The sequence below is a fragment of the Lontra canadensis genome, unplaced genomic scaffold (assembly GCF_010015895.1).
Source record: "Lontra canadensis isolate GAN:19392208 unplaced genomic scaffold, GSC_riverotter_1.0 scaffold17, whole genome shotgun sequence".
NCBI classification, from domain to species: domain Eukaryota; kingdom Metazoa; phylum Chordata; class Mammalia; order Carnivora; family Mustelidae; genus Lontra; species Lontra canadensis.
Window position 1 is genome coordinate 10,591,131 of NW_022631011.1, and position 14,510 is coordinate 10,605,640.

Consider the following 14,510-nt stretch of genomic DNA (forward strand, 5'->3'; position numbering starts at 1 on the left):
GTTTCTGTGCCGGGTCTTCCTCTCTCTTTTTAAGTAAAATCCAGTTCATGGTTGATTGGAATCTCTGACCCCAGACATGAGACTAGCCTCCAGGGTGGTTGGAGAGGCCACCATTGGAGATGACCAGCATTACCAACCTGAAGATGCTTCTTGACCATCTTGTCGCTTATCCCCAGGTGCCTCTGGCAGGCCCCAGTGTTGCAGAAGCAGCCAGTTCGCAGGTGGATGTTGTAAAGACTGGCCATTTTATCCACCTGCAGGTTCAATACGACATGAGACCAGTGTGAAGAACGTCCAGTTTTACTCAGATGGCCTGGGACAGAGTTTCAGATCAAAATGTGGACCTCCCTTTCCCAACAATAAAGTGAAAATCTGAGCTTGGAATTTCGCTCCCAAGTGCCCTGATCTATCATGGATTTACTAAACACATTTGATAAAATGTCACTGATAACTAAAGTTTATCCAGATGGATTATAATGTATGCCTGAGAAAACTGAGATATGTAAATTCAGGCCAAATTCCAAATTAGGAGCTCACATTTCAACAAACAACACTATTAAAAATGGACAGAAGATTTGAAAAGACATTTTTCCAAAGCAGACATACAAATGGCCAAGAGGTACATGAAAAGACGTTCAACACCACTCATCATCAGGGAAATGCAAATCAAATCAATGAGATATCACCTTACACTTACTATAATGGCTATTATTGAGAAAACAAGAAATAACAAGTTTTGCAAACACTGTAGAGAAAGGGAGCCCTTGTGCACTCTCAGTGGGAATGTACATTGTTGCAGTCACTATGGAGAACATTATGAAGGGTCCTCAAAAAATTAAAAATAACTACCATGTGATCCAGCAATCCCACTTCTGAGTATTAATCTGAAGAAAGTGAAAATACTATCTTGAAATGATATGCTCCCCCCACTTCACCACAGCGTTACTTACAGTAGCCAAGACATGGAAACAATATAAGTATCTATCAAAGGATGAATGGATAAAAAAACTTTGTGTGTGTGTGTGTGTGTGTGTGTATTTCAGTCATAAACAAACACAAGAAAATCCTGTCATTTGTGACAACATGGATGGACCTCAAGGACATGATTTTAAGTGAAGTAAGCTAGACACAGAAAGATAAATACTATATCATATCATTTATATGTGGAACCATAAAAAAAAAAAAAAATCAAACTCCCGGATACAGAGAACAGACTGGTGGCTGTCAGCGATGGAGGGTAAAATGGGTAAAGGTGGTCAAAAGGTACAAACTTCTAGTTATAAGATATATAAGTCTCAGGGATGTAATGTAGAGCATGGTAACTCTAGTTATTGATGCTGTGTTACATGTATTTGAAAGTTGCTAAATCTTAAAATTTGTCATCACACCCAAAAAATGAGCTATGTGGGGGCACCTGGGTGGCTCAGTGGGTTAAGCCTCTGCCTTCAGCTCAGGTCATGATCCCAGGGTCCTGGGATCAAGCCCCGCATCGGGCTCTCTGCTCAGCAAGGAGCCTGCTTCCCCCTCTCTCTCTGCCTGCCTCTCTGCCTGCTTGTGATCTCTGTCAAATAAATAAAATCTCTTAAAAAAAAAAAAATGAGCTGTGTGTGGTGATGGACATTAACTGGACTTAATCAGCAGTAATCATTTCGGATTCTATATATATATATATATATATAATTAGATAGATATATATATATCTAATAATTACATTGTGCACCTGAAATTAATAGAATATTATATGTCAACATTATCTCAATTAAAAAAAAATAATAAACTAGTTGGTTTGTTTGTTGGTTTGTTTGTTTCAAAGAGCCCACATGTTCCAAGGGAGATCCACAAGAATAAAATCCGAGTGGCCCGGATGCGGGACGGCTCCTTGGCATCTTCTGCCCCAAGGCTGATCACAGAGCAGTCCCCACAGAGCTACTACTCAGAGCTGCCCTGTCTGGGTTCACAGCCTGGGCTACAAATATGACTGTGTTGACACTGTGTCTTATCAATTTGCTTTCCATAACATCCCTTACTTTGGGTTGAATCACAGAACTGCTGTTCAATCCAGAAGTCTCAAGGCTCTTTCCTGTCTCCTGAAGGCTCTGGGAAGCGATCTGTATTCCCTCAGGGCTCAAAGGGAGGGCTCACATGGAGGATATCTGCCCGGCTGTGGTTCAAGGGTTCCATTCTCCCACGTGTCTGGGAGCCCCTTGAGGGTCTTCAGCCCAGACGACTCTGGCTAAACTCAGAGCAGTCGCTTAACTGCATTCAGGAAAACAAACACATCTTGCCCAGCTGGGCAAACCTTTGAAGCTTCTGTCCCTGGGAATCCACAGTGCAGGGTGGATAGAGGCAGCCAGGAGCCACCGGCCCCCTCCGCAGACACAGCTCACCACACGCCGGCTTGTGCTCCTGCCGGGCTGCGCACAGCAATGGGGCCTCCCACACTGGTGAGACCGTGGCCATCTTCACCTGAGCTCTCTTCCCTGACTGTCAGAGTGAGAAGAAGCCATTCTCTGGGTTGAACAGAGGGGCCTCAGGAAAACAACTCTGCTCCTTTACCTTGGGCAAACAGCTGAGTGGCGTGGGGACCTGCTAATGAAATTCGGGTGCTCCCTGGCTCTCTGAGTGGAGACCATGCCACACCACGGGGTCAGGCCAACTCCATCCCCAGAGTCCGGTGGCCTCCATCCAAAGGGCAGCTGCTACGGAAGCTCCCTCCCCACCGCACCCCAACCCCTGCCAACTGGAATTGGAAATCTCCTGTGCTCACCCCCCAACCCCCATACCCCACATTTACAGTCCCCGTTACCACTGCTGCTAAGCAGGCCACCAAACTTGGTGGAACAAAATCATAACCGTTTTTTTGTGCTCACAGCTATAGTAGATCAGAAATTTGGAAAGAGCAGAGGAGATGCCTGACTCTTTTCCATGATTTCCCGAGTCTCAGCTGGGAAGACGCCAAGGCTGGGAGTGACGTGCTGTCTGGGAGTTGGAGTCATCTGGAGACTCACTTAATCCGTCAGGTGTGTGTCTGGTGTCCCAGCCAGGGGGGCTCACAACAGGACTGCCACCAGAGGGCCTGTGCTTGGCCTCTCCACATGGCCGGCTTCTTCAGAGCACGGCAGCCTCAGGGTAGACCTTCTTGCATGGTAACCTGGGGCCCAAAAGTGGACGTCCCAAGGAATAATGCTGATGTGGCACTGCCTTTTCTGCCACACAGCGTCCCCTTCTGTGGCCTTCTCCTGGTTATGAGCGAGTCACAAACCCACCAAGATTCAAGAAGAGAGGAGACCCCCACCTAGAGGAAGCTGTTTTGGCCACGCTTAACCTTTCCTCCTCACCTCCCATCATGAGGTTGTACCCTCTCAACTTGAGCCCTGCGGGATCCCGGCCAGGTGAAAGGTTTGGTTTCAGGGCCAGGATGAGCACGGCATCCAGGGAGGGCGAGAGAGCCGCCCACCACAGTGCAGCATGGGAACCCCCCCAACCCCCCACCCCATCTCAGGTGCCCTCACACTCAGTGCTTACGGAGCCCTTGCTTCCTACTGGGCCCCGTGCTCAGGCATTCTACAGCGTATCTCCTTTAGTCCTCAGAGCAACACTATCCGCGGGGCCCCTTGTTAGCCCCGCTTCATGGACACCTGGAGAGTTGACACTAACTTGCCCATGCTCACAGAGCCAACCAAAGGCAGTCAGAATCGGAACCCACATTCTTAACCACTGAGTAGAGTGACTTCCACACAAAGGAGAATGGAATTAGGAGGCCTGGGTATCAAAAACAAGAACCCCAAAGCTTCTTACGGAAAGCTGAATTCTCTGAGAAGAATCACAGATTCTTTCGAAATCTCCTGAAAAGAGAGCCCAACCCAGCCATGAAACCATCTGACCTTTCTGAAAGCCACCAAACCCCTGTGGGATTCCCACACAGGGAAGGAGCCCTCGAAAACTAGGCTGGACCTTCCTGAGCCAGCAGCACAGTTGGCCAAGCCTCTGCCGTAGAATCTGCTGGTCACTCGTGGGACACGCTGCCTCTACAAACCCCCAGAGGGAGATACTCATCCCGGGTCCACCTCAGGGAATAGGAGTCCTGGTGAAATCAGTGGGACACCTACACAGCTGTCTCCCCCTGCGCCCAACCCAGGGCTTTTCTCCTCTTTGAAGCTTCTCTGGCCAAATGCAGCATTCCCTCCCTGCTCTGCCTGCCCCGGCATAGTTCATGGTCACCTGTCTGTCCTCCTTCACACCGCACAGCAAGCACAAGCTTATTCAGATGCAAGAATGAGACTTAGGTTACCAATCACCCAGAATAATGTATTTTAGAAAGCAAAACATTTCCTCCAGATGCATTTCCCACCATCCTCCAAAAGCATTTAAAAATCCCATTGGGCTGCCAGTGGGGGTCTTACTGAGTGGGTGTCTGTGCAGTAAACCTACCCAAGATGAACACCTTCTTCCAAACTTATCTGACCACTGAAACTGCTCCTCACAGAGCTGCTCAGGAACTCATGCTCTGGGAAGGGCCTTGGTCTCCCCAGCCCTGCCAGGCTGTGACACCCCACCTGGGGACCATCTACCACCATGTATGAGTACTTGATGCGACTCTGGAGATTTAATGGACTGAGCACTGACCAACTTACCCAGCTATGGCAAGGACCCAAGCACTTCCCAACCTCCACTATTTGTCCTGTTTTCATGGGGAAATAGATACAGAGAGTACATTTGCACAAACTACTTTATAACCAAACTACTAAATCCTTTGAACTCATAATATGCATGAACTACGGCACAAATAGGGCTTTTGTGAGGACGTCATTTCTACTTGTAAAGAAGGACTTCCGAATTCCAAGCCACATGCAAATACATGGTGGAAACGGGCCCCTGTTTTGCATGAGGCCGTGATCCGGTCTGAAGTGTCACTGGGGCCACCGTGCTGAGTGGACATGAAATGGCCTCAGAAGTACTATTCTGTCTACACTGCTCTTCTGCCTACACTCTTTCAGGGTGTCTTCCCTCACTGGCAAGCTGTCGTCTGTCCCCTTCCACTGCGATCAAAGACTCTGCCCCTCTCTCCTCGCACTTGAAGTTGACAATTTCTGGCTAAAAAAGGAGGGTTGGTAAACTAAACAGCCATATCTGTTAGAACGGCGTGGAAACAAGCATATGGAGCCTCTAAGGAAGGGCCATAACCCCTCCACCCACGGCCGGGCTGCCCTTCACCCAGCTGCCACAAGCACCCAGGGACCCTCACTGCACCTGCAGGGCTCCGGAAGGCGGCAGAGCGCCAGAGGACGGCGCTCCTGCTGTGAACGATGGTGGGAGGTGACGAGGAGACCCACCTGGGAATAACCGATGATGTTCCCACTGGGGTCGAGCACATTAAAATTGATGACTGGACCCTGCACCTCCGGGCTGCTGAATTCAGAGTCGCTGTAAATCCGCACCATGGGGGCTCCACTGGGGTACCGGAGAGCAGACAGGGCCATGTAGGTGTACTGAGCCAGGGTGAAGGTGTGTTGCTTTATATTCTCCATCCCACCTCAAAAACAATTGAAAAACATTAGAAACATGAACTTCACGTGTAATTCACTCATTTTATTAATTTATTTATTAATTATTTATTTGAAAGAGAGAGAGAGAGAGCACACAAGCAGAGGGAGAGGGAGAAGCTGAGTGGGGAGCCCCATGCAGGACTCGATCCAGTGACCCAAGGATCATGACCTGAGCCAAAGACAGATGCTTAACTGACTGAGCCACCCAGGCGCCCCTCACTCACTCATTTTTAAGAAAAACAAGGTCATTCTAACCACCAAGCTGCAGCTCAGATTAATGATTGTAAATACCCATAGATAGTGTGTGGGACTGGACATATTAATGTGTAGATCTGGGGCCCTGCCCAACATCTGACTGTTGTTGTTCTGTGGAAACTTCCACAAGAATTTTTGTCATCCTTCTTTTTTCTTTTTTTAATTTAGACCCTTGGGTTACAGATGGCAAAAATGTACAATTTTATCTTTATTAGGTTTTTTTAATTTTTTTAATTTTAGTTTTAAGTAATCTCTATACCCAACGTGGGGCTCGAAGTCATAACCTTGAGATCCAGCGTCACATGCTCCACCAACTGTGCCAGTCAGGTCACAATTTTATCTTTAAAAGGATCGTTTCTTTTTGCTGTTTCTTTTAATATTTAAATCATTTTAACACCATCCAAATCAATTAAGGATACGTGTTACAACATGGATGAAGCTTGAAAACATGTAAAATAAGCCGGACACAAAAGGACAAGTACTGTGTCTTATATAAGTGCCTAGAATAGGAAATTCAGAGACAGAAAGGAAAATCGAGATTCCCCGGGACTGGGGGAAGGGGAAAAGGGGAGTTACTGTCGAATGGTACAGTTCAGTGTGTGATGTTGCAGAAGTTCTAGAGACGGTGTCAGGGCTGGATGGCTGCTTAACAATGTCAATGTATTTAATGCCACTGAAATGTACACTTAAATTGGCTAAAACAGTGCATTTTATGTTACAGGCATTTCATCACATTTTTTTCCAAAGGAACAAACAAGTAGGAATAATTAGGGTTTGCTTTATTGCCCCTGCCCCCATCAGACCTGTAGCTTGTCCTGTGGTCTCTGTTAATATCTTTCCTTGGAAAAGTGCTCATTGCTCAAAGCTTGTCTTCATTATCTCCTCTTTGTCCTGGATGATGTCCAGTCACCTTCCTGCCTTACCATCAAGGCTACCCCACTCCCTCTCGTGAATTCCATCTGCCTCCAGTATTGGGCTCAGGTTGAGAACATGAAGGCTCTCATTATTGTGACTACCTAATCATTGAGCCACATCCCTGGTTCACCACAACTCCACTTCCATATGGATGGGTTCAAGCAGTACCACCCAGTTCTAGAAGCTCAGCCTCTGGAGGAGTGTCCAGGAGTACAACAGGATGGTGGATGCCTGGCACTTGAGTCAGAGGCTCTCCTAGTCCTGTATGCCCTTGTGTCAAGCTCCACACGATGGGACATGGTCTCCGTGTGCTTGTCAGCCTATAGTGAATGTCCCCCACCTGCCCACACTCCCCAAACACTTGCCAGGAAAGAAGACATGCATCACAGCAGAGACAGTGGTTGGGGCTCGGGGTTAGGCAATTTTTTTTTTTAAGATTTATCTATTTATTTGACAGAGAGAGAGAGCGCGTGCACGCACAAGCAGGCGGAGCAGCAGGCAAAGGGAGAAGCAGGCTCCCCACTGAGCAGAGAGCCCTATGTGGGGCTGGATCCCAGGACCCTGAGATCATGACCTGAGCTGAAGACAGACACTTAACCAACTGAGCCATTCAGATACCCCAGGGTTGAGCATTGTTATGGCCTAGGTTGAAATCCCTATTCTCTCAATCACAAGTTCCCTGACCCTGGGGAAGGCATTTAACCTCTCAGAGTATGAGCTCCTCATGGGCAAAGTGGGCTCTTCATATAGCTCCCCCATGGGAGAAGAGGGATGGCCCAGCAAGGGATCAGCTGATTAAGGTCTCAGGACCTATAACCATTCCCAGTCGAGGGACCAAGGATGGCCTCTCTGCGGCTGTGAAAGTACGCATCTCCTGATTTATAATATCTCTTACTTGTTAAAATGTTCTTTTAACTGGCAAAAAAGGAAAAAAAAAAAAGGCAGCTCGGTCTCTTGCTCTTGCCTCAGAAATCATTTAGAAGTTCTTGAGAATGAGCTTCAACTATTCAACTGCCAAGGGCCAGCCACTCACACAGACCCTCTCTTTTCTCTCGATTCCAGGAGCAAATGAAAGGCTCCACTGACCTGTGAGGTGCTCTAGGGCATCAAATCCGTGTTTTAGTGCTATCACGTCAAGGAACGAGATGGTGCCATCTTCAAACCTGTAACAGTGTTGAGGGAAACAAGGTCAAGCTGTGACCAACATCTCCATGAGTGTTTTGTGGTGTGTAACAAGGTTCTGATTTTAGGCTTAGCCATAATCTCTGAATACCTTCTCTCTGTTGCCTTATAAACCACTGCTCGCGCCTCCCCGTCAGGACAGAGGGCTTTGCACACTGAGACCCATGGGGCCAGCTTGCTTGGCAGCTTTCTTGGGAGAGGATGGCCCTGGTAATAAAAGGAGCTAAAAGACAGTCACCACCTTGAGAAATGTTATCCTGACCCCATGAATACTTGGACAAAACCTCAAGTGCTTCGGGCTCTTGAAATGCTGCCCTTGACCCAGGAGAACACCACTGACAGGGCATCAGTTAAGCGTGATCCAAGTACTACGTGTCGATGATCCCAAACTCTATGGAACCACATATCATCTTGGAAACCGTATCATTCAAAATGCTATGGAACCCAAGTATCATTTTTGAAACCGAGTTCACAGCTTCAGAGGGAAATGGCGTCCCAGGGAGAGGTTGCAGTAAAGACCCCAAGCAGGCAGAGGCAGGCACACTTCCTGCATGGTAAGAACATCAGAGCAGTCGGGAGCAGGTGTGCAGGAGCTGGGAATGAGCTGGGAATAGGCTGGCAAGGTGGAGAGTGGTAGGAAATAAAGTCAGAGGATGTCTACCTTGGGGAGATATCATGTGTCTGAATGGCTCTGAGCAGAGAGCAGGGACAGGATGGGACCCAGGCTCTGACAAGCAGAGTCAGTCCTCAGGCTGCCACAGAAGGGGGAAGCTTGGAGACAGGAAGTTTCAGAGAGCACGGGCATAAAGATGGTGGGAAACCGTAGCCTCTATGAGCCTGGCTGTGAGTTATCAAAGCAAGTCAAAGTTTTCAGTGGAAATATTGTGCTTTGTATTTTAATATTCTAGAGATGAGATTTGCTCAAAATATTGTTACTGAGTAACCAGGGGTGCCTGGGTGGCCCAGTGGATTAAAGCCTCTGCCTTTGGCTCAGGTCATGATCCCAGGGTCCTAGGATCGAGCCCCAAATTGGGCTCTCTGCTTAGCAGGGAGACTGCTTCCTCCTCTCTCTCTCTCTGCCTCTCTGCCTATTTGTGATCTCTGTTTGTCAAATAAATAAATAAAATCTTTTAAGAAATTGTTACTGAAATGTTAATTTCTTTATAAATCCAATATACTAATAATTAATAATTATGAATCAAGTATATGAACTGACAATAATGAATCAATTGTGAATTAATAATGAATTAGTTGGGGGGGCACCTGGATGGTTCAGTGGGTTAAAGCCTCTGCCTTCAGCTCAGGTCATGATCCCAGGGTCCTGGGATTGAGCCCCGCATCGGGCTCTCTGCTCAGCACAGAGCCTGCTTCCCTTCCTCTCTCTCTGCCTGCCTCTCTGTCTATTTGTGATCTCTCTCTGTCAAATAAATAAATAAAATCTTTAAAAAATAATAATAGTGAATTAGTTGGGGCGCCTGGGTGGCTCAGTGGGTTAAAGCCTCTGCCTTCAGCTCAAGCTCAGGTCACAATCCCAGGGTCCTGGGATGGAGCCCTGCATTGGGCTCTCCACTCGGCAGGGAGCCTGCTTCCTCCTCTCTCTGCCTGCCTCTCTGCCTACTTGTGATCTCTCTCTGTCAAATAAATAAATAAAATCTTTAAAAAAAAAATAAAATAAAATATAATTTAAAAAATGAATTAGTTGATAATGAATCAATTACTAATTGATTAATCACCAAATAATCTTCATTAAATTAAACATTATTATCCTATAATGACTTAGGTTACTGATTGATAATAATCATTTATTAATCAATAATTAATAGACTCTTGGGGGAAAGGAAGTTTGCTGTTTCCATCAAAGGTTGTATCTCCTTGGGTTATAAAACGATTCAGAGCATGGTCTGGGTACATGTTCAAAAAACATTTAGGTTTTGAGTATTAATTCTCTTGAGTTCTAGTCCTAAGTTCACAATAAAAAAATGAGGCTTCTAGCGGTAAGTAAATATTTTCAGTTTTGTGGGAATCTTGGGGCAGCACCTGCTGAGAAGCAATCCACCCAATCGAAGGAAAGAGGTCTGATCCTGCCCAGCCCACCCACACAGGGCCCAGTCCGAGCTGCCCCACTTCTCCTGGCCTTCAGATGCTCCTATTGGCTTGATAAAGTTTGAGTTGTCATTGTGATCTGCCTTTAATTTATATGATGTGTGCCTATCATTCGCTTCTCACTTGGTTGTATTACTTGTTATATTCTCACACTTGGATACAAAATGTTTTACATTATTGTTCCTGTTTCAGAATCCCCCAACTACAGAGGAGTCCTAAGTAAAAGAGACACCACAGGCACCTGGGTGGCTCAGTCAGTTAAGCGTCTGCCTTCGGCTCAGGTCATGATCTCAGGGTTCTGGGATAGAGCCCCACGCGGAGATCCCTGCTCAGCAGGAAGTCTGCTTCTCCCTCTCCCTCTGCCATTCCCCCTACTTGTGCTCTCTCTCTCTCTCTCTAATAAATAAATAAAATCATTTAAAAAAAGATTGTTTCTTGAAAAGAAAGAAGAACATGAGGTTCAGGGATCAAGTCACATGTCCATGTCCCCACAGCTGGCGTGTGATAAAGCCAGGATTCTCCCGCCAGCAATCCAGTTCTGGGGCCTACACACTTGACCAGTGACTCTACTGCAGGGGACACGGCCCTACCTGCAGAACCCTGAGTCTGCCCCTGGGTCTGTGGGGGATCTGACACACCCTCCCATCCAGGCCCCCTGCCTTCTGAGGCACCTGCAGGGGGACTAGCTCCCTGTCCCTATTCCATAGTATTCTTCACTGTTGGCCCCAGTAGAACCCTGGGTCAGCTGTCATTTTCACCCTCTTACGCCTTCAACCTGATGGGTCCCAGCCATCAACACCCGGGCCATGGCTCCCCACACCACCTTTCCTCTCCCGAGAGCCCATCACCTCCCCCCTCGCAGTCCTTGTCCTCTCATAGCTGTGGAGAAGCCCACAAATGGGGGCCTGGGGCACACTCCAGCCAACCTCCGCCTCCCAGATCTGAGCCCTGCCACCAGCTTCCATCCCTGTAATCCCCCCCCTCCACCTGGATCTCTGACCCCAGTCTCCCAGTCTGGTCCCTCGCATAATCCTATAGGCGACACAGGCCTGCCCCTCGCCTTGTTGAACGGCTACCAGCCACCCCCAAGGTGAGATTACCTTTCAGCCACTGAGTGCCGTGGGATGTAGAAGTCTTCCCCTGCGAGGTATGCAGAGGCTGTGCCCCCTCCAAAGTAGGTTTTCCTCAGCAGAGGAGCCACACGATTATTCACCAGCAGAGCGCCCAGGCCGGTGGGGAATCCAAAGATCTTATAGAAGGAGAGGGGGACAAAGTCGGCCTGGTGAACCGACAAGTCCAAAGGGGAGGTGCTCACATAGGAGGCCGCATCGAGCAGCACGAACCACTTCCCGGGCACGCTCACCGGGCACCTCCGCCCAGCCTTGACCTCTCCTATCCAGGACAGGGGGTATCTGGTTCCAGAAAAATTACTCTGCGCAGGGTAACAAAAGAGATGTGGAAGCTGGCTGTCGGGGTCACCGGCATCCATGCCCCCAGTCTCCGCTGACCACATGTCCTCTGGCCTGACTGGGACAGAGGTGACGTTCATGGCCATGGTGACCTTCCTCATGCCCACCACGGAGGTGTGGCTGTCCGTGAGGTAACAGAACCGGCTTCCGCAGCTCTCCGGGCCAGGGGACACCCACGGGAAGGCCTCTGCCACCAGTTTAAGAGCAGCTGTGCTCCCTGCCGTGAAAATGACGCTGTAGTCCTCTGGGGAGGTGTGGAAGTGCGCCAGAATCCTGGAAGAAGCAAAGTGTCATGCCAGCTCCGGGGTCTCACGGTGTCACATGGTCAGAGCAGCTGTATCTCTACCACACAGAACCTCTCTCTGCCTTCATTTTTAGGGAAAAACCCAAGTCGGCTTTGCCACGATGGCAAAGTGAGGACGGGGGCAGAGCCGGCTGCACGAGGAGATGACAAACAGGGTCCAACTGGCAAAAGCAGCTCCACCTCCCACGTCCCCACCCTCCACAGAGAAGATAAAAGTCTGAGGGGCGCCTGGGTGGCGCAGTCACTCCATCGCACTCCTGGTTTCAGCTCAGGTCACCATCTCAAGATCATGAGATCCAGCCCAGAGTGGGCGCAGCATCTGTGCTCTGTGCTCAGCAGGGAATCTGCTTGGAATTCTTTCTCTCCCTCTTCCCCTCCCCACGGTGCTCTGTCTTTCTCAAATAAATAAATCTTTAAAAAAAAAAAAAAGATAAAAATCCACAAAACCTTAATGCTAGAAAACACTCTTTCGGGGCGCCTGGGTGGCTCAGTGGGTTAAGCCTCTGCCTTCGGCTCAGGTCATGGTCTCAGGGTCCTGGGATCAAGCCCCGCATCGGACTCTCTGCTCAGCAGGGAGCCTGCTTCCTCCTCTCTCTCTCTCTCTCTCTGCCTTCCTCTCTGCCTGCTTGTGATCTCTTTCTCTGTCAAATAAATAAATAAAATCTTTAAAACACAAAAGAAAAAGAAAACACTCTTTCCTCAGTCTGCTCTCTGGCTCCCGCACCAACTGGCTTCACGGTGCCTTTAATATTAGCAGCCCAGCCTCCCTTGCCAATTAGAAATCACTTGAAATTATAGCAATTCAAGTAACTTTAGGCACCACTTGGAAACTACTTACTAAAAACTATTACATGTGGAAAAATACAAAGAGCTATTTCAAGCTGCACATACTAGTAAAAAGTTTGGCGGGGGGGTTGTTGATGAATAATGCCTAATGACACATGAAAAGAAAGCCCAAAGAAAACCTTTTTTCCTCTCTCTGAAAATGAGGCTTAAGGGGCAGCTGGCTGGCTCAGTGGGTTAAAGCCTCTGCCTTTGGCTCAGGTCGTGATCCCAGGGTCCTTGGATTGAGCCCTGCATGGGGCTCTCTGCTCAGCGGGGATCCTGCTTCCTCCTCTCTCTCTCTCTCTCTGCCTGCCTCTCTGCCTGCTTGCGATCTCCGTCTGTCAAAGAAATAAATAAAAAATCTTTAAAAAAATAAAAATGAAAATGAAAATGAGGCTTAGGAAACTGGGTCCCTTGTGGTCCCTCTGGCCCCCAGGCACTCTGGCCTCAGCCTGGAGCCACATACAACACCCGAGCACACCTCAAGGCCACCTGCCTGTGCTTCGGGGCTGCCCTGCTTCCTACCTACTCACTCTGACCTTCCTGTCCTCTGCCCCTAACGGTCATCACTCTGACCATTTAGTGACCATTTAGCTGAATGTGATCTTCCTTAGACAACACAGAACACCTGGAACCTTGGTGGGATGCCGTGGGGGGTAGGAAAGAAGTCCCCCCACCTGGGACTGCCTGCCACTCACCTGTAGCGCACGTGCTCCACGGTGTCGTGGGTGAGCCTGCTGCTGATATTCTGGCTGTGAGGATTACCTGGCAGGTTACAGAGACAAAGCCATCAAGTCACTACCTCTGTTTCTCCCCTCTTGTTCCTCCCAAACCCTCTCCTTCGGTTTCTGAAAAAGGTGACCCTACAACTACTCTGTGACCCAGCAATACCACATCTCTATACTTTAGGGAAATGAAAACACATCTCCACACAAAGATTCATGCTCGGGAATGTTCACGGGCAGGCTTATTGGTAAAGCCAAATTCTGGGAACAACATGAATGCCCCTCAGCTGATGAACAGAGAGCCAAGATGGGGTGTAGCCACACAACGGGTAAGTATTCATAACAGAAAGTAACAATCTACGGGCTATGCCGTGAGTCAGCCACAAAAACATCCTAAGGGGTCACATAGTTTATGAGTCCATTTATATAGGCAACGTCCAGCAAAGATATAGAAAGAGGTTGAAAGTTGTGAATTAGTGGTTGCCCGAGACTGAGGGGGCAACAGGGCTGAACTATAAACAGGCATCAGAGATCTTATTGGGGGAACAAAAATGTTCTAAATGATTTATTGTGATAGTGGCACCTTTGGTAAAGTTGCCTAAATCATTAAATTGTACATTTGAAATAGATGAATTTTATGATGCATGAAATACAACTCCATTCTTAAACATTTTTTTAATTTTTTTAAAGATTTTATTTATTTATTTGACAGAGAGACGCAGCGAGAGAGGGAACACGAGCAGGGGGACTAGGAGAAGGAGAAGCAGGCTTCCCGCAGAGCAGGGAGCCCGATGCAGGACTTGATCCCAAGACCATGGGATCATGACCTGAGCCAAAGGCAGATGCTTAACGACTAAGTCACTCAGGTGCCCTAAACAACTTTTTAAATAAATAAACCAATCCCCTAGATCGAGATGGGACCCAGGAAGAACACTGGAGCTGGAAGTCAGCTCATAGGCAACCAGGCCAATGTAAGAACCTTTTCTGCAGGCTCCCTGACAGGTGGTTCTGATCATTCCAAGGAATCAAGGAGAATAAACTCTGAAGGCTGCCCTCTCCCTCAAGCATGAGACAGAGCCATGAACTCCACTTAATTGAGTTAACTGCTGTCCTGGGTTCACACCCCTGCTGTTCTGCAGAAACACATCTAATTCCCCCAAGTATGTGAAGCGGGCCATCACATCTC

The 14,510-nt window shown here is 48.1% G+C and overlaps 1 protein-coding gene across 2 annotated transcripts in view; it reads right to left on the reverse strand.

Annotated features, from left to right (window-relative positions):
- MOCOS (molybdenum cofactor sulfurase) overlaps nt 1-14,510 on the reverse strand; it is a 58,096-nt gene that overhangs the window by 34,021 nt on the left and 9,565 nt on the right. Inside the window, exons 3-7 of one of the 2 annotated variants that reach the window (XM_032859592.1) lie at nt 13,298-13,364; nt 11,102-11,743; nt 7,803-7,879; nt 5,334-5,533; nt 138-254 (exon numbers count right to left, since the gene is read on the reverse strand). In XM_032859592.1, the coding sequence (XP_032715483.1) occupies nt 138-254; nt 5,334-5,533; nt 7,803-7,879; nt 11,102-11,743; nt 13,298-13,364 (1,103 nt within the window). The remainder of the gene's footprint in view (nt 1-137; nt 255-5,333; nt 5,534-7,802; nt 7,880-11,101; nt 11,744-13,297; nt 13,365-14,510) is intronic. The other variant, XM_032859593.1, reaches the window with a different exon arrangement.